Source organism: Primulina huaijiensis, chromosome 10, assembly GCF_012295235.1.
Source record: "Primulina huaijiensis isolate GDHJ02 chromosome 10, ASM1229523v2, whole genome shotgun sequence".
Taxonomy (NCBI): domain Eukaryota; kingdom Viridiplantae; phylum Streptophyta; class Magnoliopsida; order Lamiales; family Gesneriaceae; genus Primulina; species Primulina huaijiensis.
This window is the reverse complement of record NC_133315.1, coordinates 17,910,577-17,936,764: the sequence shown is the minus strand read 5'-3', so window position 1 is coordinate 17,936,764 and position 26,188 is coordinate 17,910,577. Positions and strand designations below refer to the sequence as shown.

Below are 26,188 nucleotides of genomic sequence, written 5' to 3'. Positions count from 1 at the left end.
AACAAATTTACGTGGCTATAATTTAAACGAAGATAATTATGTGGATTTTATTTTTGTAGTTTAATCCGTACCAAAACATTCTATTTCTACTTCAATGATGAAAACATAAGAGACCAAAAAACTCAAAAAAATTATTTTCTTTTGTTTTCTCGAATTCAATGACAGTTCAATAGTGTTTGGAACGAGGGTCAATTATCATCAATTATAATTTTTGATAAAATGATATATATTTAACTATAAAAAAATATCGAGTATTTGAAAAATATCATTTTGTGAGTGGACAACAAAAATGTCAGGATGAATGCGAATAGCCCGATTCTTTCTTCTGCGCCGAATAAATTGTCTTTAACATTGTAAAATATTGATCCTAGAACAATCCCAGACACAAGCATCTGGATGGTTCTGCAGGCGAAAAGCTCTTTTGTTCTGTAAATGTTCTTCCAGAATCTGAGAGTTAGAATCAATCAGGGTCTCTCGCATTCTTGAATTCGCGAAACCGTGGAGAAAATCGAATCCAATTACATCAACGTGTTCCTCATCTATCACCCTGGATTGTTGAAAGAGCTGCTGTAGAGTGGAACGTCCTGTTTTCTTCCTCCCTTCTTCAACTACTGATCCCTTGTTTGAATGCTGCTGGATGGGTAATGGCTCCTGATTCTGCATGATTGTTTCGATGGATTCGATTGCGAATTCGATCACATTAACATGAAGTGGGATTTCTAATCCCATCAGACTCAGATTGAGTGACAACAGATCCACTGATCCATGGTGCAAGACCGATCCATTAGCCAGCAACATGATCGAATTAAACAGCTTCACGATCCTGAATCCAGGCTGATGAATGCTCAGGATTATAGTCCTCCACCGAGTTTCCGCCATGGATTTCAACATGTCAATTATCTGAAGTGCCAAAATGCTGTCAAGCCCTGATGTTGGTTCATCAAGAATCAGCACTTTTGGATCATGTATCACTTCAACACCGATGGAGACTCGCCTTTTTTCGCCCCCGGATATCCCACGAACCCTTTCATTGCCTACGCGTACTCCAGCTACATGATCCAGGCCGAGTTCTTGCATCAGGGACTTGACCCTCGAGTCCAACTCATGATCAGGGAGCCGTAACCGGAATTTTGCGCTGAAACGGAGCGTTTCCTAAACGGTCAGGAGTGGGAACAATGTATCCTTCTGGGTAACGTAGCCGGAAACTTTCTTGAATCGGGAGTTCTCGAATGGCTGTCATCTTCCCCGCAGATTGTAGCGTGATCTTCCCCGCAAGAACTTCGAGCAACGAGGATTTCCCGGCACCACTTGGCCCGACAATGGCAAGAATTTCCCCAGGCTTTGCTCTCATGTTCACATCTTTGAGGACTTGCTTGATTTGTGGGCTTGATTTTTGTTCTACATTTTTACGAGGTAGCTCATCTAATTCTTGATCTTGGACATTTTGATGATGTTTGATTTATTTTTTGTGTGTGTAGATTGTGTAGTTTATGCCTATTGCTTCAATCTCACAACCTTGTATCTTCATTGAAGAAACTCAATTTTCTCTCCGTAATTTTTATTTTTTTATTTTGGCAACTTCTTGATTTTGCTGGTGATATATAAAGTTTATATATATGCTTTCTACTTTATGAGACGATTTCACGGATCAATTTCGTGGGTCGAATATCTTATTTGGGTCATCCATGAAAAAGTATTACTTTTTATGCTAGGATTATTACTTTTTATTGTGAATATCGATGGAGTTGACCCGTCTCACAAATAAAGATTCGTGAGACCGTCTCACAAGAGACGTACTCTTCAACTTTTGCCAAATTTTAGAGAATTTTTTTTACATTTAATATAGGAAATATTTTGTGGCATTGTTAAAAAAAAAAATAGAAATTAATAGATGGGTCCTAATATATATTTGAAATGTAGGGTTACAAATCTAGAAATTAATGGTTGGAATTGGTCGATGGCCCTATATTGCAACTGCTACGATTGTTGTTTGATTAATAGATAGTGCATGTGCATGCACTAAGAGTTTGTGTATGTGGATGGGATAGCCATAAATTTTTATAGCATGGAAATTATTGGCAATAAATGCTCACATCCCATACTGGAGATTTTATGCTATCTTCAAAGTAATTAATATATCAAGTGTGTCCGTGCGAATTTTGTTCATACTATTCACATACTTAATATCTTTATCTACTCAACACATGATATATCTAATGAGTTCATAAATCACGATCACTCAACACACATGTTATATGTTGAATGAATTGAGACATTACTCATATGGATAGAATGTATCAAACATTTAGGTTTGTTTATACTGATATTTATTATACGTGAAAACTCAACTATTTTTAAACATGATTCGACCTCAAATATTTTATTTAATACAAATTAATTAATGGATTTCGAGTCGAAAATTTCATAATTTTCTCCGATTTCCTTGCACAAAATTTTGATAAATCTCTCTATAGAATAGAACACGCTCGCGATTATTATACCTTACAAGTTACAACATATACATACATACATATGTATATATATGTATATACATACATACATATATAATATATTTGAAAGAGTAGGTCTCTTGTGAGACGATTTTACGAATCTTTATCTGTAAAACTGGTCAACCCTACCGATATTCACAATAAAAAGTAATACTTTTAGCATAAAAAGTAAAACATTTTCATGGATGACCCAAATAAGATATCTGTCTCACAAAAAACGACCCGTGAGACCGTCTCACACAAGTTTTTGCCTATTTGAAAAGTAAAACTTGTATTGTTTTTGGAAATAAAATTTATTCGTTGAACTATATATAATGATAGACAAAAACTTGTGTGAGAAGGTCTCACGGGTCGTATTTGTGAGACGGATCTCTTATTTGGGTCATCCATGAAAAAGTATTACTTTTTATGCTAAGAGTATTACTTTTTATTATGAATATGGGTAGGGTTGACCCGTCTCACAGATTAAGATTCGTGAGACCTCATAATGATAAAGATATAACAAATATATCGTACGACGATATTTATAACAATTATATCATGAGATTTTGTTCAAATTATATGTTCCATCAGGTGCTTTAAATCACAAGGATCAAATTATCTGATTCATTATGTGCTTTAAATTATATTATACTTTGTTCAAACAAGTTTTATTTGTATAAATTATTAAAAATTAAACGCACCAAACATTAATTATGTATAAACAAAATACAATAAATCATAGATAAAACTTTTGATTCATATCTTTTTTAAAAAATAAATCAAAAGTAAATTGTTTTTATAACATAAATTGTTTTTTTTATTGTTTATCTTGTTTGAGATACCCTAGTTACCGAATCCACGTGAGTGCAATATAGACGAAAATTTAGTATATTTGGAGATATCATACAAAGGCAGCTGCCACATTAAGGATCAATTGCTTATTGTTTCTGTTAAACTAGTTACTATGCACACGTGATGTATGTATGTACAGTCTTTTTTATCATTATCAATGGACTAAAGTGAAATTTGACAAATTATGGAGAGACTAAATAACAAGCGACGATGCGACAAGAGATGAACGGGACTCTCAAAACCCTGCCTCTCCTAGCTATGAACTTTCAGCCACCTAGGGTTAGGAATGTCTGTGATTTGTGTGTGCTGAAAGTGTAGGAGGCGTACATGAGGTGGGAGAGTAGGCTAGGGTTTTAATTAACTTTTTAGATGGGCTTTAGGTTAGATTAAAGGCCCTAATTCTTTTAATTAGTCACTACTAATTTAAGCTCATTAAGGAGTTAATTAATTCAATAATTAATCCAGTAGAAGTCCAAATGCTAATTAAAATATTTGGTGTCACTGGTTTCTGGTATCGAGGTTCCGAAACTTCTCTTTTTCTTGCAAAAGTTCGTTACCGATTAAGTTCGTCCCTTATTAAAAAAAATAAATATAAAAATGTGTGTTGAAATTTTAAAAATAAAAAACAAAAGTGTAATATTAAGTATCATATAAGTGTAAAGTTGGAAGAAAAAGTTGGTTTCCTTCCTAGATGGTTATTATCATGTTCTCAATTTTAATAAATAAAATAGATATCAAACTGAGATCCAATTCCTTTATAACCCAACTTTGCTCATAAATATTACAGTTATGTCATATAAAGTAGTTGAGTTATCAAAATGAGTTAGATCTTTAGGATTAACTCGCCCGTCATATAAATTAGTTGAGGTATGTTGACAATTTTAACCCACCAAATTGTGGCCAACCCCTCCCCGCCTAGCCTAATGATAAGTTGTGGAAGATTGAGAACGGGACCACCCTGACCAATCAAATTACACGTAAGTCTGCTGGATTGGCCCACCCTACCACGTAAAATAGGTGAGTTGGATTGGTGTGTTTCCCAACCCGTCTAAAAGGCGGGTCGCCTCGTCCTGCCCCGCCTAATGAGGGGTTGCGACGGCTTGTTGATCGGTCCGTCCCGCTAATCTGTTTTGACACTTCTACTAAAAAAACTTTAAAATATATGACAATTGTTTTAACATTTGTCTATAAAATACACAAAAACTTTTGTAAGACAGACTCAAGAGTCAATTTTGTACGACGAACTTCCGACCTAACCTAATCCGACTTATGAAAAAAATATTAAATTTTATATAAAAAAATTTACTATTTATTGTCGTTGTAGATCGGGTCAACACGTCGTCTCACGAATATATATCTGTNATTAGCCTCTCTTGCTACCAAAGACCTAATTCTTTAATAATTTAATTATTAGGCAAATATGCTTTGAAGACAGAACTCGCCTTCTCTGCTTCTCGTCATTTCTTGTCATAACAATATTATAAATCACAAAAATCCATACTTATGAGAAATTGCAATAGAATCCTTTTCAATTCCTTCTTCACCATTTTTACAATTAGTTTTCAAAATTGAAAATTATTCAGTATGCTGTTGAAAAATTATAAAACGTCATTATTACTTATTGTTGGCAAATTAAATAAAATTCTTCTTAGTGTGTAAATCACACAAATCCACACTTTTCGAGGGAAAAAATAAATAAAACAATTATAAATCGAGATAAAATGTAAGAGTAGATGGATCTAAAGTCACAATATATATATATATATTCTTATTACAACTTACTCCCATCTCTTTGAAACTGTAACCTTCAAGCCATGCTTCATGGTAAGAATGGCAGAAACACCCGGAATAATGCTTTGCCCTTCAGAAATATGAACATGGAAATTATGTAAAATTGTAGCTGCGACAGCTTTCATTCTTGTGAATGCTAATTCTTTACCAGGACAAGTCCAAGGCCCCGAACCGAACACGACGAAACTAGTCGATGAAAAATGTTTAATCCCTCCTTTATCAGAAACCCATCTCTCCGGCTTAAATTCACAGCAGTCTTCGCCCCAAATCTCCGGATTTCTCCCCATCGCGTATGAGCAAAGCATGACTTTTGTATCTTGATTCACTTTGTGGCCACTTGGAAGCACATCTTCTTGATTTGGTACTCTCAGGAGAACTGGTGCAGTTGGAAAAAGTCTTAGGGTTTCACTCAAGGCACTGTGGAGGTATACTAGTTTGCTCAATTCATCTACATCGGAAAAAATATGCTTTTGGGATGCTATTTTAGGGAAAATTTGATTGATTTCTTGTAAAATCTTGGTTTTCACTGAAGGGCTTCTTGAAATTTTCCAGAAAAACCAAGTTAAGAGTGCACCAGATGTGTCTCTTCCAGCAAATAAAAGGGCCATCAGATTTGAGGCCAAGAATGCCTTTTCGAAATGCTCGTTTGATCCTTTTTTCATTTCTTGTTTAGCTGTCTCATCCATATAAAACTTCAACACGTCAAAATCGTCCCCATCTTCTCCACCATTAGCTGATAATTCTTGTTTCTTGGATACATAATCTTCGAGTATTCGATTGAAAGTTTCCGAAGCTTCAGCCATTTTCTTCTCCGTTCCAATATTCAGAAACCTTTGCAGCTTCCACACTTTCTCAGGCAGTATGTGGCGATAAAACGCTGCCTCAGCTATGTCATCCATCACATTCAACAATGGAGTTTCAGGGAATCCAATTCGAAGTGACCCCGGATCAAATCCCGTCCCCAAGATACATGTTGCATCAAGCATGTATCTGTTGAACAAAGACTGCAAATCAATAGCTACATCCAGTTCTGCGGCGTGATCAAGAATCGGGACCAGGCCTTTCTCGAGTGTGTGATTAATAATCTTTGGAGTAGTCTTGTGGTAGTCGTTTTGCTTGAAATATGCATGAGTGATCTTCTTTTCTTCCTTCCACTCATCAAGAGTTTTGTTGAACGCCGCGTCGCGGAGAAAATCGAACACGTCTTTGAATGCTAATCCCCTTTGATAGATCGAGAACTTCGAGTTCATGATGTGTTGCACATTGGCAAGGTCAGAAGTGACCAAGATATCAATGCTCGAAATCCATGATGTTTTGAACAATATTGTTCCATTGTTTTGTGACAACATTTGCGCAGTTTTGTCGTATATTTTGTGGTTTTCGAGGTACATGGTGGGCATCATTTTTACGAATGGCCAATTCCATGGGAGGTTTTCTTTGGGGGCAAAAACAAGGAATAGAACGCAAAGTATAACCACCAACAAGATTTCAAGAAATGCCATGCTTTTTTTGGTGCTTCTCAATATTTGGTTTGAAGGGTTATTTATAACTCAAAAAACCGTGTTTTGACTCGGGAGATTTAATCAGCAGCACAAATCGATATATACACGATCCCTATTTAAATATCTAGTTGCCACCTCTTAATAATTAGGTGTATATTTATTTTTAAGATCAAGCATTTACCAATAGGTCAAAAGTTATAATTGTTAGTTATTGTGCAACTTTATTGTCTTATATATACTCGTGATAACCCAAAGTGCACCTACTTAAGTGCTAATGGGTCGGGCTGTTAGGTCCGTGAGTTTGGAGAGGTTCGTGTCTATCTACCGGTGTTGTCTCATACCACTTAAATATCAATTTTAACATTTTTCTATTACTGGCTATGTCTCCAGTAAAAACTGTATTATCCGTTAAGATCTGACAGAACTGCTTTATGGCCCAACTAATCAATCAGATCAAATAGCACAACGTCAGAGATTATTACTCATGTACGTTTACCTCGATATATATCTTTCAAAGTCAAGAATTTGCCAGTTTCGATGAATTTGAGCATTTTCTTGACTAAAATACCAATTGTTTATTGAGTACTCCTTGCTTCATGTTTGCTTAAACTATTGTAATAGGAAGGTCAAACATTATTTGTTGTATTTTGTACATTAAAATATTAGAATACCAGTGCCGGTCTTCCAACGCCATTTTTTTTCATTCGAGCGTCTTAATTGAAAATGAATATAAATTATTAAATCCCATGTATTATTATTATTATTATTATTATTATTATTATTATTATTATTATTATTATTTTATGTTATAGATTAATTAATTCGAGATTCTGATGTGAGAAGGAATTAATTAAAGAAAAATAGATGCGTAAAAAAATTAAAAAAAAAAATCAGTGGCCGACTTGCTAGTCACAACTTGGTTTTCATATATTTTAGTTTAGTGAATGTTTCAACAAAAATCGTTGCTAATAAAAAAAAAAAGTGTTTGAGCTAAAAAAAAAAGATTCTTGTCCAAATCGACATCATCTGATAAAGTTGACGTTTTTATTTTCTAACAATAATGTCCCAAGTGAGAATCAAGATTTATAGAATTCAACTTTTTTTAAAAAATAAAATAAAAAATATTGTCATCTAATTTTTCTAAAACAACTTAATATTGTATCTCCAATTTTCAAAAGTTTTTGCATTTAACTTATCATATTATAGGTTAAAAATCCGATCTTTATCAAATTTTAAGGACGCGTTCGGGCGGGAGTTTTTGAAATTGTGTGAGTTGTTTAATTAGAAAAAAAAATCCATGTTCCCATTAATGTATATAAAAAAAATCCATGAATTTGTTATGATATATAGTTCGAAATACTTTGAAATACTTTTAAAATTCATACAAATAATATTTATTTGTAGGATAAAATGGACTTTGAATTGAAAATTTGATATCAATTCATTTTAAATATGTTCAATCCAAAACGCAACTTGAAAATCTTTCCTTAACGGTCTTAGATGGTTCCAAGTTGCAAGTTGCTCAATAAATATAAGACTGGTCAATGCTATTTTTAAAACATTTTCAATTTGATTGAGTAAAAAAAAAATGCGATTTTTAAAGTCAAATATATTACAAATGTAATTAAACCTTCATTCACCTCATATTCAATTTTTCGTCTTAATTAAACTAGCTCAAATCTTTTCAATTTTTCATCCAAAATAGAAATAACAACCGTTTTATATACTTACGACTTGGATTTATTTTCAATTTTTTACATACAAAACGCGTGTTTCGGATCACTAGTAGATAAAATAGAGGTGTGTGCCTAAATGTGATACCAAACTCATAAAGTCGGATCAAAATGGCACAGGTCTTCTTAACGTGTGGCCAATATGTATTAAAAAATTGCGGCTTAAACTATAAAGTTTGAAAAAGTTTAATTTCCCACACATTTTATCAAAAGACCTCGCATGGTCATTGGTGCGTGCAATACTTGGTTGCTCTAAAATCTAAACTATTTAGATTTTTTAATTTTCTACTTTATAAAATAAATTATTAAACTCATCGTGTTAACCAAATTGACAAAAACTTGTGTAAGACGATATCACGGGTCGTATTTTGTGAGACGAATCACTTATTTAGGTCATCTATGAAAAAATATTACTTTTTATGCTAAGAGTATTACTTTTTTATTGTGAATATCGATAGGGTTGATACGTCTCACAGATAAATATTCGTCACAAGAGACCTACTCAACCAAATTATAACGAGTTTTGAAAATAAAAATAGGCTTTTAGTTGCCGGCAGAAAAATAATTTTCAAACATTTATTGTTGTAAGTTGCAGTTATCAAAGAGATTTCTCCGAAACACAGGGTCACCCATGAAAAAAATTATTTTTCATTTAAAAAATATTACATTTTATTATAAACATAGGTATAGTTGACCTGTTTTACGAAAAAAAGATATGTGAGATCATCTCATAAGAGACCAACTCTATCCAAAATAAATGAGGATTTTTACAAAATATTTTGTATTTTAAAGAAAGATGTTGTTTTCAAAATGCCCTAGTTTAATTATCAGATTAATGGTTTTTAGTTTCCATATTAATGTGGAATTATTAGTATTTGTGTATTGAGTTTTTTTATTAGTTCCTTTTAATTATAACTGTATTATTATATGCTATATTTAGACATGTCAAAACGGGCTGGCGGGACGGGCCAGACTACCACCCGCCGCAACCCGCCATTAGGCGGGGTAGGCGGGCCTCTAAATGGTCAACCCAGACCAACCCACCTTGAGCCGCGGGTTAGGCGGGCTGATCCGCTTATTTATTTATTTATTTTTTAAATGCTAAACAATATCGCATTAAACATAGAAGAAAAATATATTTCAGTCAAATAGTTTCATAAAATACTTAAAAACATTGACAGCTCGTGGGTCAAGAATAGCCCCAAATGCAAGCACCACGCTATATTGATTTCAATACTTATCAAACTTCTCTTTCATCTTTTTACACATATCACTTATCACCTCATCTTCATTTGACAAGTTCTCATTTAACAAAATCTCAATCTTCCAAACTTGCATGAAGTACAAATTTGATGTAGGATAAGAAGAACCAGAGATCAAATTGGTAGTATCATAAAATGGCTCAAGAAATTCACGTATTTTTTCTCCTCTTTTCCACTCTTCAATTGAAGGACAATATTTATAATTATTATCATTCAATTGAAGAGAAGAAAATGCTTTTTTATGTTTGATGACATTTTCCAACATCAAATATTTTGAATTCCAACGAGTAGGAGACTTATTCCAATTTTTATATAAAATTTAAAAATATAAAATTCTACCCTAATTTGGCGGGCCCGCGTCTTGACCTGCAACCCAAACGAGCTCAGCCCATTTGGCCCACCTCCAAACGGGCTGCTATTTTATCAACCCAACCGCTCATTTTTTATAGCGAGCATGACTCAATTTGACAAGTCTAGCTATATATAGTGGACTTATTTGAGTTTTTCTTCTGCTCTTGTTTTCCTCGTAGTACTGTTGCTTTAACCAACAATTAGTACAGTTTTCAACGTCAAGAGTTCAGCTTCCATTGTGTACGAGATAGTATAAAAATTTATGTTTCGTGATTCCTTATCCGTTTATGGCATAATATTAGAGTTGTTATTGAAAACGTAACTCTCGATAGTATAATTTGCGTGCAAGATCAATAATATTAGAGTTGTTATTAAAAACATTACTCTGAATCATATAATTTGCGCGCCAGATCAACAATATTAAAGTTGTTATTAAAAACATTACTTTGAATCGTATAATTTACATGAGAAATATTAGAGTTGTTATTAAAAACATTACTTCGAATCGTATAATTTGCGTGCCAGATCAACTATATTAGAGTTGTTATTAAATAAATTGGTTGGAACCGTATAATTTGCATACGAAATCAACAATATTAGAATTGTTATTAAAAACATCACTTTGAATCGTATAATTTGCTTGCAAGACGAAATCATTGTATTCTATTGAGCATACGAGATCATTATTTTATTATAATCCTATTTTTTTTATTGGAATATGATTAGACAGTGGAGATGGGGAAATTTGGACTCGAAAAATTCTTCCATTAACAAGTTGAAAAATGGAAGACAGACTCTATTATCCATTAGTAGAAGGCAGGACTTGACAATGATTTGGTCTTCCCACAAATATACAATCATTCCAATCTTTCACTAAATCACTACTTTCATAATCTTTGATACTTTCATCTTGTGTTTGAATGATGGAAAGATCAAGTGATCTCAAGTTTTGGGAGGAAAATATTACACCAAACCATCATCATCAACAAAGTTACGGCGAATCGGAAGGCATTGAGATAGAGTTCCAAATTCAAACACATAACGAGGATCAATTATTACTTATTCTCCTCCATTTTGGACAAGAATTCCCAAGAAAATTCAAGCTTCTCCATTGCAGCCATACGATCACAACAATGGTTGTCTGTCGCCAACGTCTCGTTTACGGGTTATCTTGGATGGTAGAAAATAGCTCATTGAAAAGATTAAAGGCATGCCTGAATCTTCATATGAACTCTCTTTGAAATATCTGACTGATGAGAAAAGTAAGGAAGTCCGTGGAAGAAAAGGAAGTAATATTCGTACAAGAGGAAGCGATGCCTAAGACAGAAACGAGAATCCCACAGAATGGTCAAAATAAAGGTAATAAAATATGCAGGAATGAAGACATGGAGAGTGGAGTTTTCTTGTTGAAGATGCACTTACCTGGAACACTGAGTTTCAAGAAAAAGTCCAAGTCCAACAAGAGCTCAAAAGTTCTTAGTGACAATAAGAACCGAAACAACATAAATAGTGACAAAAGTGATATCAGTAGTAACAAAAGCAGGTATGCAGCACTGGCTTAACTCTGATAGTAGAACTTCAGAGCACCACAGCAGTAAAGAATTGTCTAGTTATATAAACACCTAGTCACTCTCCACGACTATGGGGTTAAGGATCTACAACTGAACCATTTCTTCACATCTGTTTTCAGCTGTTCGGAGCGATGATTCAATTTGTTAAAATAGTCTACTGTTTTCAAATTTTTTTTAAAAAAAAGAAAACCTCCATGTTGGAGACACATGACATCCCTGTTGCATTCCGTCCACAATGCATATCTTCTCCAATTCATATATGATGTGACTTTCTGCGTCAATATTATCTGGATTTGCTCTTATTCCATTTTGTTTATCAGGCCTGTAAAAGTGGTAATTAGGAGACTCCCTCCCTGAAGTTTTAAGCAATGTTGAATTTTTCCCCTTGTTGTAAAGGGCACAGCCTCACAATAATTATTAAATCTCTCATGAAGCGCTGATGTAACTGGACCAGATTTTAGAGATGTCAGAGTAATTTTCTCAAGACCCTAAAGTCATGAGCCTTAGATACGACTTAAATGTTGAATAAAAACCCTTGTTCAATGCAGATTGATGGAGCGTACCTTGATATTTTGTGGATGGCCATTCAGCTATAAGAAACAAAAAGCAAGATGACAAAGAGGCTGCCTATTCTGAATGAGAGAACAGAGACACAAACATCAAAGTTAATTATCATGAGAATAAAAAAGAGGAGAAGAAAGCTGTTAATTACAATTTACCTCCTTTCTATCTTCTGTGACTTACGCTTCTTTGGATATGGTATCATATCCAACTCCTTCAATAGAAGAAATCTGTTGATAACAATTTACCTCACATATTATATAATTCAGTTGCCCCTATATTATCAATTGTATGTATTAAACATAGAAACTTAAAGGTTCTTGTTTTACAATTTTAACGCTCAAAAGGCTCCTCACTTACAGATGCCACAGTTACATTGTAAAGCAAGTATCACCTGCTCGTACATTTCCTGCTGCCAATAAATGCTATAATCAATCATATGCTAGTTGGATACAGTTTACTAGAACTATCTACGCGCAAGATTTTGCACATATTCTGGCACCATCTTGTTGGTGATCATATTCAATTGAACCGCCATCACATCTCAAAAATTCGTGAACCAAAGGAAAATCCCGAGCACAAGCTATCTGATGTGAAAGAGGGTGACTGAGGATTGCAAAGATATATACTCTATAAAATTTTCTTTCATTTGACCACGTAAGGCCATCCTCAGAAATGAAACAGTTCCTACAGCTGTGCATAAAGTAGTTCATTCCATGTATCAGGAATTCCGGGAAGACACCAATGCAAGCAGTCGTTGATACCTACCGATGCTTTTATATTGTATCGAGATATGTGACCCTCATCTCTCAGCTGAGAAATCGCAGTAATATCCAAAATCTTTACCTCTGTGCCTTCGACGGCATACTCAATAATGGGATCACTTGATTTTTCTTGAAACACTTCACCTCCATTGGTCAGCGGAGTCAAGTTATCACAGTGACCTCCTGTGTTCCAATCCCCATTTAAAAAATGTCTGGGTGATATTGTTCGGAAAAAACCTTTGAGCTGTGGACGCAAGTGAATGTTTGAATCAAGCCATCTGACAATACTTTGTATTGCATAATTCTTTGCATTCCCCATTTCTGCAAGTTTCCGATCTGTGACAGGCCTTCCTTTTGCATGCATCACCCATCTGTTTGCCCTGAACTTCCCCCGGTTCCAATGATGTCCTGTGTTAAGGATAACAACATCAAGGTGATTGAGAAATTGGCTCAAAAATGCAGGCGGACGATCCAAATGCATGGCAAATTCAGTGGCTGGATTGGTAGCGTTGATTGGCTCAATTTCACAGAGGCTTGCTGACCAGTAATATAGAATAGTGGAATTGGTATCAGGAAATCGATAAGCCCATCCATCAGGACGAATGGCCCCAGGTGGCTTGACAAGGCCATATTTCCATCCCACATTTTCGACTTCTGGCTTCTCCTCACCACCAGTGACCATACACATAAGAGATTGAAATTGCTGTCGACCCAACGAATCTCCTATAAATGCAACGGTTTTGTCCTGCATTCTGAAATGAAGTTATGTTAAGCTCATCAATATAAACAACAGTCTATTACAAAGAAAATGACTCCAATGTGGTTATATTTAGCTGATACAGCTTCAGAATAGCTATTATTTGTTTGGTCATGAAATATTGGATGAGTTTCGCTTCTTTTCTTCAGTATCTGGAAATCCCTTTTCCTTTTTCTTTTTCTTTCGCAATCCAATGATCCAAAAATATTAATGACTGTTCAGTAAGGTACGTAACTGATAATTCATAGCATACAGTATGTTCAACAGTACAAGAATATAATTATAAAGACTAATATGGGGTACTTATTTTAAACTCTTACCATCAAAAGCTTAAATATTTAGTGGCTCAAAAACCTATTATTGTAAAATAAAAAGCAGTACACTTGATAAATTGTAAGGATTAATAGTATTCAAAGACAGAACTTACCTTCTCAAAAATTCAGCACCTTGAAATTCATGCATTTCACAGTTGTTGGGTTGCCAACGATAACCTTCATAAGAAAAATCAGTTCGTTGGGTTAATCTACATGCCCACATATCTGACAGCCACTGCTTACATCCAAACCCAGAATACAGAGGTCTCCGACTGTCTGCAATCCATCTTCCTTTAGCATAATCACAATCTGTGGAATAAAAAAACAGAAGATATTAAGCACAATACTTGACATCTGTTACAAATCAAAGAAAACATTCTCGAACTCTGGTTTCTAACAAAGTAGTCTGTAGGCTCCGTACTAAGAAGAGTTTAATGGCGTCTGTTTATAATTATGACATGAGAAAAACATCGTAACAAAATAGATAAAACTCAGCAGTTATTAAATCACACTAGCATATATTAGAGTTTAAATTCTCAAATAAAACTCAAATATATGAAATCTGTAACAAAACTTTGGCATAAATTCCACAGAAGAGCCTAACAGTAAATTATATCCAATTTTCCAGATCACGCATGATCAAACAGGTTAGGGCACCTGGCCCCACTGGGATTTTCAAATTTTCTGGCATCCAATATAACTCTGAATAATATGAATATATTATTTTCATTTATGTAATTAATGTCACTGGGCTTTCTTTTTGTTGCTTTTTCTTAACTTGCAGCTTGATCAAAAGCCAACTTCCATCTTCTCTCCTTCGCAATGGAATAAATTTTTTCATATTAGTCCTAAAGAAATTTTGTCCCCACTGGACAAATTTTCAAATCTTGCAGCTTTCAGCACTGACATTCGCTTCCTTCACATAGAATTATCGCTAGGGAAAGTGAGAAAAAATTTAAATCGATAGGTGGAAAACATGATGGCATACCTTGCTTCTCAAAAGAAGAGGTCACCTTGTTCTCATATTTTCTTTCAGAACTTTCTGTAGTCTTGTCATATACTGTGCTTTCTACTACTTGTGAATGTGAATCTTCCTCCGTCAGCAGTTCCTTGGAATTCAACAACATTGAAGAATCAGCAGCATCCTCCACAAAAAAATCTGTGATATAAAACAAATTAAAATAGAGAAAAGGCAAACGGAAAACCGAAGGGGAGTTCTACTCAAATAGTGTTCGATTTGAAAAGGCGTGTAATGTAGCTCCTCGATCAAGGCTGAGATATCCAACAGATTCACGATCAAGATTCTTACCAAGAAACAATGATAATTCTATGGACCATATCAGTTTTCGCATAATATGTGTGCCACAAGGATAGAAAGTCACAAGATTGCTACCATTAAGTATATCTGCATTAAGCTACACCTCCTCACCCTTGTCTGAAACAGGTAACGCACATCTAAATAACCACAAAATGTTTCCTCACACACTGAAGTCCACAAAGTTTTTTAACCAAGAAGAGGGGGTTCAATACATAGAAAAATACCATATAAATCACTAGCTACTTGCGAAGGTAATCAACTGGGTCATAGATTGCAAATGCTGCGTCGGAGGGTGACAAATTCTACCAAGAAGTAAGTGAACTGTAAATACCTGATGTGTGCGTGGTAAACTGCTCTGGTGCTGATAACAGGCCCATAAGGATTGGATTACTCTCCCAAGACCAAAAAAATATGGTGGTGAAAACAAGAGCAGCCACAATAAACGAAAACTGCCTCCCCCAAAATCTACCCAACTTTCCGCCCTTCATCTCGTTATGCACACTCCGGGAAAAATAATCCACAGAATCAAGCCCTAATGGCACCTTTCTGCAGCAAACTTGAGCATGTAGACTAGGCGTTCGCAAGATATCAATTCTATAAATGTTGGCTTCTTCGAGTTGTTGAAGCTGAGTATCGAAAAGTTCAAGCGTATCAATATCACTTCGAGAAATAAGCATAAAAGAAGAGTTCGAGGGAGCGGGAAATTAAGGGCACATCGCGATTAGAGTCAGCATGCAGTTGTTACCGTTCCCGTCAACAAAAAGCTATGCCGGCCCAAAAACCAGGCTCTCAATTTTCTACTCTTCAGAAAATTAAAAAAAACTACTGGGAAAATTCCACATTTGAATGGCAATTGCCAAGAGAAGCTAATCACCATAATTACTATCACCGGAAAGAAATCACTCCACACAATCTAATTCAAACTACAGCCAATAATGGCCTGAAAACGACAGTACGAAGATAAAATCCAAAAAAACACATCACAAGCTGCGTCCTTCTTATAAAAAAAAAAGCCAAAAGCAAAAACAAAAATCGAATGCGAAATATGAAAATGCAGGCTTTGAATTCGACAACAATCGTCTACATTCAAACGCATGCGTACTTGGAAATTACCTGGGATTCAAAATGAAGCTAGATCTGCCCAAAAATTCCTAACTTGTGTCCTTTTGGCTCCTTCTCGTGAATGATCTGTATGGAACTACGGAACCAAACACGTAGAGTATGGGCAAAGTAGTCGAAATTGGTCGGGTCATCATCCAAATTTTTAATATGGGTCGGGTTTTTATATTTCCATTTTCGGTGGATATATTAATAAATTTTTTTGTTAAGGTCAAGAAATTCTAAATAAATTTTTAATTTTATTGTAATAATATTCAAGATGAGTAGACATATCAATGGGATGGGTATGTCTAAATCTAAGACCCCTCCCATGAAGAAAACTTTAATCCATTACCCGTCCCACTCCAGTTAAATATTTTTCGGACCGCCTCACCCCGAATATGAAATGGGGCCGGGTACACCCGTGAGACCCGAATTTTTTTAAATGAAAACAGTAATCTTCTTATCACATGACTGAATTATGAAACAAACAAGCCTCTAAATACAACACAATAGAAAACTAATTCATATCTTCACCACACTTAACAACAACAAACAAAGTATTTTCACGATATAATGAATTACATGAAAATTAATAAAACTAAAATCCTAAAGTATTTATATCTACATATATGGGACGAGTATGAGACGAGTATTATAGGACCCATGACTCGCCTCATACCCAGACGGATCTGAAAAATGGGACCTGAGACCCTCCTCATGACCCATATAGTATGCCCAAACCCGCTCCAGACGGGACGGGTCTATTACAGATCTGGGTAAAACTCGGATCCATTGACATCCTAAAGATGATATATGACAGTAATAATTTGTGAAATTGTGAAGCAAATTTTAAGCGAGTTTGATCGAATAACTTGCTATTTTTTTCTTCTGAATTCGGCTCAAACAATTCGAGCATATAGTTACAATCAATTTGAACAATTGAAAATAAATACTCAAAAAAATATTTATTTAATATATAATTATGTTATACTTATAAATATTGAAACCGTTGACTATCGAGCAAAATATTTTTATATCAAGCTTCATTAAAACAAATTGATCTGTTAAAGTTTAGCTCGAGTTCAATAATTTCAAACATAAATTAAATATTCATGGAGTTGACATATTACGTAAATTGCGATCGTATCCGAATCCAACGAGACAATGAATTAAGAAGGAAGATTATCCATTTTCAAAATCAGAGAACCGAAGCTTTGACGAGTGGATTAAAAAAATTATAAAAATAAATATAAACGAAATTTGGTGTGGTGACGGTGGAAAAGCAGACCGATTTATTAATTAATAATTACTACAATAAATGCAAACGTAATATGCCAATCAATCTGTCTAAATCAACATGGACGGTAGATCTTGATTTGATGTTGATCTCTATTCTCTTCTCCTTCTTTAATCCAAAATTTCTTTAATCCAAAAGATTTCATTCTTGCCATTGTACCCAAAACTTCATAGCTCTTGGGTTTCAATTTTTTTTGAGTGACTTGAGAATTTATAGTCGTTATCTTTTGATGTGTATTGGATAAACTTTCAGATTAATGTAATTGTATGTAAACTACGTTAATGTAATTGTATGTAAACTACGTTAATCAAATAAACCACACTTGACAAATATTGTGTGATACGTTCATCTAATAATATATCGATAAGAAACATCAAACTTCTGACTATTGGTCAAAGAAATACATATTCAACCAACTCGAATATATCGACTTATTAAGTTTCACACTTGTGACTACACCGAGCATCATTGGACTTTTTTTTATATACATTCATTTGTATCAAAGTTGATAATAGTTTTTTGCCCCCTGATTAAAACTTGTTTTTTGAATTTCTAATTTAATGTTGATTTCTCTAAAATAATAAATAAATATTAAAAAAAATGCACCGACGCGTATATTTCAAAATGCCAGCCAAGCTGTGCAACACGGTTTTCACTGAAATGTTTTATTATTATCTTTCTTTTTTTAAAAAAAAATAGTTTAACAAAAAGAGGCATTAATTGAGAAAATGACTAACTTATTCAAAAATATTTTTAATGTGTATAACATGCAATACTTTTGTTTCAAGTTAATTTTAATAACTCTCTTTTCTATAGCATTGATTATTTTTGACCATCTTATACATATTGGTAGCTCTAATTATTGATATTGACCATTTGTATATTTTTTATTATATATATGGTACAAAAATTCTGGTAAGACGGTCTCACGGATCAATTTCGTGGGTCGAATATCTTATTTGGGTCATTAATGAGAAAATATTATTTTTGATGCTAAGAGTATTACTTTTTATTGTGAATATCAGTAGGGTTGACCCGTCTCACAGATAAAAATTCGTGAGATCGTCTCAATAGAGACTTGTTCTATATATGGTGGGTTTTTCGTTCTCGTCTATATCGAATTTATGCACATGTTATTAAGAAATGTTTATGTTACGAGTGATATGATTATTTAATTTAAAGTTCAAAATATTGATAAATATAAGAAAAACATTTTATTAGGATAAGATAGATAGATAAGATGTAAAAATTTGTTAACATTAGTTTAATAAGATTTGTATTAAACAAAATATAATGTTTTGTAATTCGAGAAAAAAAAATATTTTTTGTTTATCAAAATACAGATCATGATATAAAAATTAGTTATTTTAACATAAAATCTATCTCGATGAATATCGATGTCAAACAATCTTTATTATAACTTATCTGATTTATGTTTCCTAAAAATGAGTTATGAAGGTAGTAAAAATGAAACCAAAAATTCCCAAAGTTTAGTACTATAATCCTATAAATCCATACTTATGAGTTTCGCTAGGTTTAATTTTTTTGATAATCCCTCTATTTGTTACATTTGAAATCAAAGGGTTTTAATTTAATTAAAAGATATCAATGTTTGGTAAATCTGGTATAATTTATTAATATTCCCAATACATCAAATATCCAAATAGAAGGAAAATAAATTTAAAATTAGAAATTTAAAAAAAACCTACCATCATACATTTGGTAAAATAATAAAAATAAAATCTAGTAAAGGATTTAATGCAATAAATGCAAAACATAAATGAAATAAATAGTTTACTAAATATATACGATTAATTTTCACCTTAAAATATATAATGTTTATAAAAATAGCATGAAATTTTCCCACATTTCACACCTACATATTTAATTTTAATAAAATAATAATAAAAATAGATTATAGTTGAAATTTTTTGATGGAATTTTTGAATTTAAAGAAATAAAAACTAAATATTTTGGGATTTTATTTATTTATTTATTATTCACTTTATCCCTACATATGCGCCATCACTCTGCATCACCTCTCATTTCTTTAATGTTTAATAATCCTGGCAAATACATCCATATATACACGCTCTCACTGTGTGAGAATAAGAATTTCACGGCATTCTTGTGGTTTCCTCTGCTCCTCCATTTCTCCATTCTCTCGAGAAAATAGAAAAAGAAAAGAAAAGAAAAATTATACAGCTGCATTGAATGAAATAAGGGAAACCCATCAAAAGATCCAACCTTTATTGCTGTTTCTTTAATGTATGTATGTTTAAGAATTGATACGCAGAGAGAGACATCCACTTTTCCATGATTTCACACGTTTCTTGTAAGCAAATCCGTTGATCTTAGTGAACGTTGTGCCTGTTGTAAGCATAAAATGGGTATGTGATCAAAGTTCTCGTTGCTGAATTGGATTTTGTATCGAGGATAAAAGAAAGGTAACTGAAATCCCAGCTGCTGCAGCTGATTCGTTCGTGGGTTCGTCCTTCTTCGCGTGAATCTTGAATCTGTTAATGTTTTGTGGCACACTTTTTTTAGATTTTTTATTAGATCTTGTTCTCTGGGTTGTGTTCTGATTGATTTCTTGAATAAAGTGTGATGTGTGTTTCTGATCTGGGGTATTGATCAGTTTGATGTTCTTTAAACAAGATTGGTTTGATTTTCAGATGTTTAAGAGAGAAAAATGTAGATTTAGCTCTGGGATCTTTAGGCGGCAAGATTAGAAGTAAATGCAGTCTGATTCCAAACAACTTTCTTTTTTGTTTTGTTTGTCATTTTCATTTTCTCCCATTTGTGATGATTTGATCTTGTGATGATCTGGTATTGTTTGCTCTTTCGTTTATCTTGTCTATTAAAATGATGCAGTTTATACTGACTTGCTTTAATGAGATCATCCTTGCTGTCAGGAGTTATAGTCTCATTTCTTGGTGCATGTTAGTTATGCTGATCAGACCTGGATTGGTAATGTCATCTCGAGTTTGATCTGCCACTGGTGATGTGTTTAAACCTTAGAAAAATATTTTACAAATTACAGGCGATGGTTTTTAATCTTCATCATTTTGTCTAGCAAAACTTCTCAGACTTGGTCAATGCAAAGGATATTTGCCTTGCTTTGACAAGCCTAGTGATAACTAATCTTTGAAATATTATGAATACAAGATGAGATCCGATCTCATAATTTGTTTATGACGCATACAGGTGTAGAATCAAACTGGCTGATTGACGCGTACCAGTTCAAGAATGGCTTTAGGAAAATATTCTAGAGTTGATGGTCGAAAATCAGCATCAGGCTACTGTTCAACCGTCACAATAGTGGTTTTTGTAGCCCTTTGCTTAGTTGGGGTATGGATGATGACATCATCATCTGTTGTCCCTGTTCAGAACACTGATGTTTCAAAGGAGAACAAGAATGACGTGAAGACGAATGATATTGAAACCAATATTGAAAACAACAGTGATACTAGCAACGAGAGTAGTAACAATTCGGGTGATGACAGCGGGACAACTGATGCTGGAAAGTCGAAGCAATTTGAGGACAATCCCGGCGATTTACCTGACGATGCGACTAAAGGCGACATTAATGGGACTTCAAATAATGAGGAAACAGATAACAGTCAGTCGAAAGATAGCGAAAAGATGATTGAGGAGAAGCAGGAAGACAAACCGGAAGAAAAGCCTGCCGAAGAAACCAAAGAAGACGGTGGAGAAGATAATAAGGATGATGGATCGAATAAGGAGTCGGAAAATGAGGATGAAAATCAAGAAAATAAGGAATCTCAGACTGAGAATAAAGACTCTGAAGCGGGAGAGACCAATGAAAGTAATTCTGATGATAATGAGAAAAAAATTGAAGAAAATTCAGGTGAGAACAACGATAAGGAAAAGGGAGATGATCAAAATAAAGATGAATCAGATCAAGATTCCGCTGAGAAGAAGGATAAGCCAAGTGAGGTGTTTCCATCAGGAGCTCAATCAGAGCTTTTGAATGAATCAGCAACCCAAAATGGGTCATTTTCAACTCAGTCAACTGAGTCAAAGAATGAGAAAGAAGCTCAAAATTCGTCTGAGCCGGAGATTCAAAATGGTTATGGTTGGAAACTGTGCAACACAACAGCTGGGACGGATTACATTCCATGCCTCGATAATTTGGCAGCCATTAGGAAACTTCCATCAACCAAGCACTATGAACACAGGGAGAGGCACTGCCCCGAAAATCCTCCAACCTGCCTTGTTCCACTTCCTGAAGGATACCAACGCCCTATCGAGTGGCCAACTAGTCGAGAGAAGGTAAAGTAGCAAAGTGTTTGTTCTCGCTTCATAGTCTAGGTTCTGGTCATCCTTAATCATACTTCATTACTCCATTCGACAGATTTGGTACCATAATGTACCTCATACCAAGCTCGCAGAAATTAAAGGACACCAGAATTGGGTTAAGGTTAGTGGTGAATACCTCACCTTCCCTGGTGGTGGAACTCAGTTCAAGCATGGTGCACTTCACTACATCGACTTTATACAACAGGTAAAATGCTAAAAGTGTCCTGGATCTGGCATTTGTTTGAAACTTTGTGGCTGCTAGATTGTTGGTTTGATTCATGGCCTTTTCTTTGTCGTTTTGTTAAAAGACTAAATATAACTTTGTGGCATATTTATAGTGTTCTGTTGTCTGTGTGAAAAAGTAATTCAACGACATTGTACCCTCTTCACTTACTGTGTGAAATATGACAGTTGTCAAATTTGTTAAATTTAGTCATCGTATGATAGATGGAGTGCTAATTTGTATGAAGTAGTTGTCTTATTCTTGATTATTGATTGTTGTATAGTCTGTTCCCCAAGTCGCATGGGGAAACCGCTCCCGAGTCATATTGGATGTTGGATGTGGAGTTGCTAGCTTTGGGGGATTTCTCTTTGAAAGGGGCGCCCTGACCATGTCATTGGCTCCAAAAGACGAGCATGAAGCACAGGTTCAATTTGCACTTGAAAGAGGAATACCTGCTATCTCTGCTGTTATGGGTACAAAGAGACTTCCGTACTCTGGGAGAGTTTTTGACATTGTCCACTGTGCACGTTGTAGAGTCCCTTGGCATATCGAAGGTACATCAGATATTCTTGCTACTTTAGTTTAAAAACATTGGACTATTCCACAAGCATTTGGATTAAAATTTGTATGAGAAAATTATAAGAGAAGCGTTACTTTGAGAATAAAGAGCTTTTTGATATCTTTGTAGATATCGTTAATTTTTTTGCTTTGACATATTACATGTTTAGGTGGTAAACTTCTCTTGGAGCTGAATCGATTACTGAGGCCTGGTGGCTTCTTTGTTTGGTCCGCAACTCCCATTTACCAGAAACTTCCTGAAGATGTAGAGATTTGGGAAGGTACAGTCTACGATCTTCTGTCCCTTGATGCTGATATGGTACATTGGTTCTTACAGATTGTACATTTTATTGGTGATATTGACAGCCATGAAGAAACTGACAAAAGCCATGTGCTGGGAAGAAGTTTCAATTACCAAAGACACAGTGAACAGAGTAGGAGTTGCCGTGTATCAGAAGCCTGCTTCAAATGAGTGCTATGAACAAAGGCCATCCAATGATCCTCCACTGTGCAAAGACTCTGATGATGCAAATGCTGCCTGGTATGTTCGAAGTTCTAAATTCTTCTTGAAAGATTCTGATCGTAAAGCTTGCTTTTAAAAATCGAAAATTTTACAATGCCATCATTAGAAAATCTTACAACACTGCATCAATGTGCAGACTTAAAATTTGTCAAGCCCTGGGTCTATACACGACCAGATATGCTTCACTAGCAAACTCCACTGTGTAGATTTATAAACCCCTTTACACACTTCCCGTAATTTGATGTGGGATGAGTAATACAACCCTTCTGCTTTCCGTTGTAATTGGTAATTTATCAATTAAATTCTGGCACACCCAAATCCCGGCATTTGTGCGAAAGAGACTATCCAAAATATGCTTTGGTGGTAACTACTCCGTGATCTTTCTTGCGTTATAACATGATTGGTCAAATTGATAGAAGAGTCTATTCATATGCTATTCCTACTATATGATAACGGTAGAAAGATTACAAAATAGCGGTTGGATTGTACAAGGCAATTTTGATTTTAGTTTATCTTGATATGTTCAGGAATGTGCCTTTACAAGCTTGCATGCACAAAGTGCCTGTTGCTCTATCCGACCGTGGGTCTCAATGGCCGGAACAGTGGCCTGCTAGAGTGGGAAAACCACCTTACTGGTTGTTGAGTTCACAAGTTGGAGTTTATGGAAAACCGGCTCCCGAAGACTTTGCTGCAGATTTTGAACATTGGAAACGTGTTGTGAGCAAATCATATCAAAATGGACTTGGGATAAAATGGTCAACAGTCAGGAATGTCATGGACATGCGATCCGTCTATGGAGGGTAAACAAAATATCCACTTGTAATTTTGCCGAGGAACATATAAACCCATTAGTCTCCCACTTACCATTTTCTTGAAACTAGCCGTGGCTTGTGCTAATCGATGACTCATTTTCAGATTTGCTGCTGCTATGAAAGATATGAATTTGTGGGTCATGAACGTTGTCTCTGTAGATGCTCCTGATACATTACCAGTTATTTATGAGCGAGGGCTATTCGGAATTTATCACAATTGGTGTGAATCATTCAGCACGTATCCAAGATCGTACGATCTTCTCCATGCAGATCATCTTTTCTCCAAGATCAGAAAGAGGTATGTCTCATATTCCATATTTCCATTGATATAATTTTATCACTCTCTGTCCTCTACAATTTTGTCCTTACCTTTCTTCATCTTGGTTCCAACAGGTGTAACTTCATGGCCTTGGTAGCTGAGGTTGATCGTATTTTGAGACCCGAAGGAAATATTATAGTCCGAGACACAGTTGAGATCATTACTGAACTCGAGAACATCTTCAAGTCCATGCAGTGGAATATTCGCATGACGTATTCTAAAGACAAAGAAGGATTATTGTGTGCCCAAAAGACCAAGTGGCGTCCTAAAGAAGCAGAGACTGTTCAATATGCCATTGCTTAAAGAACTAGAAAATACATCGGGTGAAATTCTTGAATCTCATTACCCGCCAGCCATGGAGTTTAGGTATTTTTTCGTATGGATACATATGTAGATGTGTAATAACTGTATTTTCCCTATTGTTTTCGAGCAAATTAGAGTAGTAGTGCTCTGCATTCGTTTTTTGAGGTTTGCTTCATTGTGATGTATTACTAGTAGATCATTATAGCCATTTACACACATTTCAAGTGTGTAAACACTCCAGAAATCAAAACTGCTGAGATTCTTCTTTACAGATTTGTCTTCCCATCGTGAATCTATGCAAATGTTACATATATCTCAGATATTTTAATGAATCAATATGTCTTGGTACTTGCTTTGTTTGGCCATCATATCGCGACCTCGCGGAGGACGTTAAACGAGTGGAGCTGAACTAAATGTTGAAAATGCTTTAAAGCTAGCTAAAACTTGGGTATCTCGTATGGGGGTCGAGTTCGGTTAGCACGTGGAGTCTTGTTTCCATGGAGATTACAGGGCGTAAAATCTAGATTCGAAGCTATTTGGGTGAACTCGGGTTTTAGTTCCAAAAACTGATAAAAATAAGTTTCTGTACCCCAATTTTAGTAAATATTGAAGAGTTGTCTCGTAGCACCTAATCTTGTAAAACTAGTCTTTGGCAATAATAATTTAGTAATATATAATGCAACTCTAATATTTTTTTAATTTTTTATTTTTGAGTTGGGCTTGAGACTCTTGGATCTCGAATCCGAGATTTAATTATAAGAGTATGTCTCTTGTGAGACGGTCTCACAAATTTTTATCTGTGAGACGGGTCAACCCTACCGATATTCACAATAAAAAGTAATACTCTTAGCATAAAAAATAATACTTTTTCATGGATTACCCAAATAAGAGACGCGTCTCACAAAATACGACCCGTGAGACCGTCTCATACAAATTTTTGCTTAATTCTAAACTTATGATCTTGATATCAATTGAGTTATAAGTCATTGATATCTTTAACAATAGTTGAAAACTCAAAAATACAAACAAACTTAGTATGTTTCCAAAAAGAAATTTAAGAAATTCTATATACACAAACAAAATAAGTAACATTTTGGAAATCTTGTAGAGTCCACTACATCTGAATTCTAACCTATCAAATACTTTACAGAGCCTTAAGTTGCTCACCCAAATATCAACAAACCAGTTCAAATCTTTGTTTAAGAGATTATTTTTAACAAATTTTAATTAGTTTATAAATCTAGATGCATTCTTCTCATCATGATATTTCTTTACCAAAAAAAAAAAAAGCTAAATAATAATATATTATCATAATTTTTAGAGGAGAAGATTTGTAGGGCGTCGGGCACGTTCACAGGTGAAATTACTAAAATACCCTTCACAGATGAGAGCGAGTCAAGGGTACTCATGGTTAGAAATGATACAAGCCATTTACCTTGCTATTATTGTGCATATTTTCAT

The 26,188-nt window shown here is 34.6% G+C and overlaps 3 protein-coding genes and 1 pseudogene across 10 annotated transcripts; 1 reads left to right on the top strand and 3 right to left on the bottom strand.

Moving 5' to 3' along the window:
- Nucleotides 1-230: 230 nt before the first annotated feature.
- LOC140985964 (ABC transporter G family member 5-like) lies at nt 231-1,562 on the bottom strand (annotated as a pseudogene).
- A 3,425-nt stretch (nt 1,563-4,987) lies between these two features.
- On the bottom strand, nt 4,988-6,712 carry LOC140986660 (alkane hydroxylase MAH1-like). Its single transcript, XM_073454970.1, has one exon. The coding sequence runs from the start codon at nt 6,635-6,637 to the stop codon at nt 5,123-5,125; it is 1,515 nt and encodes a 504-aa protein (XP_073311071.1). The 5' UTR covers nt 6,638-6,712; the 3' UTR covers nt 4,988-5,122.
- A 5,022-nt stretch (nt 6,713-11,734) lies between these two features.
- On the bottom strand, nt 11,735-16,506 carry LOC140986256 (protein trichome birefringence-like 14). 5 transcript variants are annotated; one of them, XR_012176913.1, is made up of 6 exons: nt 15,600-16,311; nt 14,939-15,109; nt 14,064-14,259; nt 12,476-13,631; nt 12,274-12,345; nt 11,735-12,186 (listed from the first exon to the last, which is right to left on the bottom strand). XR_012176913.1 is itself a non-coding variant. In XM_073454371.1 (5 exons), the coding sequence occupies exons 2-5, from the start codon at nt 15,754-15,756 to the stop codon at nt 12,803-12,805; spliced, it is 1,353 nt and encodes a 450-aa protein (XP_073310472.1). In that variant the 5' UTR covers nt 15,757-15,894; nt 16,382-16,506; the 3' UTR covers nt 12,392-12,802. The 5 variants fall into 5 exon arrangements, 2 of the variants coding, with proteins under 2 accessions (XP_073310472.1, XP_073310471.1); XR_012176911.1 differs by having other exon boundaries at nt 11,735-12,390; XR_012176912.1 differs by having other exon boundaries at nt 11,735-12,345.
- Nucleotides 16,507-19,727: 3,221 nt separating this feature from the next.
- On the top strand, nt 19,728-24,996 carry LOC140986254 (probable methyltransferase PMT26). 4 transcript variants are annotated; one of them, XM_073454368.1, is made up of 9 exons: nt 19,728-20,113; nt 20,874-21,962; nt 22,045-22,194; nt 22,496-22,766; nt 22,941-23,051; nt 23,137-23,311; nt 23,821-24,093; nt 24,209-24,403; nt 24,499-24,996. In XM_073454368.1, exons 2-9 carry the CDS (start codon nt 20,916-20,918, stop codon nt 24,725-24,727), a joined length of 2,451 nt encoding a protein of 816 aa, XP_073310469.1. In that variant the 5' UTR covers nt 19,728-20,113; nt 20,874-20,915; the 3' UTR covers nt 24,728-24,996. The 4 variants fall into 4 exon arrangements, with proteins under 4 accessions (XP_073310469.1, XP_073310467.1, XP_073310468.1 ...); XM_073454366.1 differs by having other exon boundaries at nt 19,728-20,153; XM_073454367.1 differs by having other exon boundaries at nt 19,728-20,169.
- The last annotated feature ends 1,192 nt before the right edge of the window (nt 24,997-26,188 follow it).

Bases quoted from the DNA above. Each gene is read 5' to 3' on its own strand.
- LOC140986660 (XM_073454970.1), bottom strand. From the start codon at position 6,637: ATGGCATTTCTTGAAATCTTGTTGGTGGTTATACTTTGCGTTCTATTC.
- LOC140986256 (XM_073454370.1), bottom strand. From the start codon at position 15,945: ATGCTTATTTCTCGAAGTGATATTGATACGCTTGAACTTTTCGATACT. The intron at 14,260-14,938 runs GTATGCCATCAT...TTTATTCCACAG, and splicing joins CTCTTCTTTTGAGAAGCAAG to ATTGTGATTATGCTAAAGGA. The intron at 13,632-14,063 runs GTAAGTTCTGTC...ACTTCATTTCAG, and splicing joins GGTGCTGAATTTTTGAGAAG to AATGCAGGACAAAACCGTTG.
- LOC140986254 (XM_073454368.1), top strand. From the start codon at position 20,916: ATGGCTTTAGGAAAATATTCTAGAGTTGATGGTCGAAAATCAGCATCA. The intron at 21,963-22,044 runs GTAAAGTAGCAA...TCCATTCGACAG, and splicing joins GGCCAACTAGTCGAGAGAAG to ATTTGGTACCATAATGTACC. The intron at 22,195-22,495 runs GTAAAATGCTAA...ATTGTTGTATAG, and splicing joins ACATCGACTTTATACAACAG to TCTGTTCCCCAAGTCGCATG.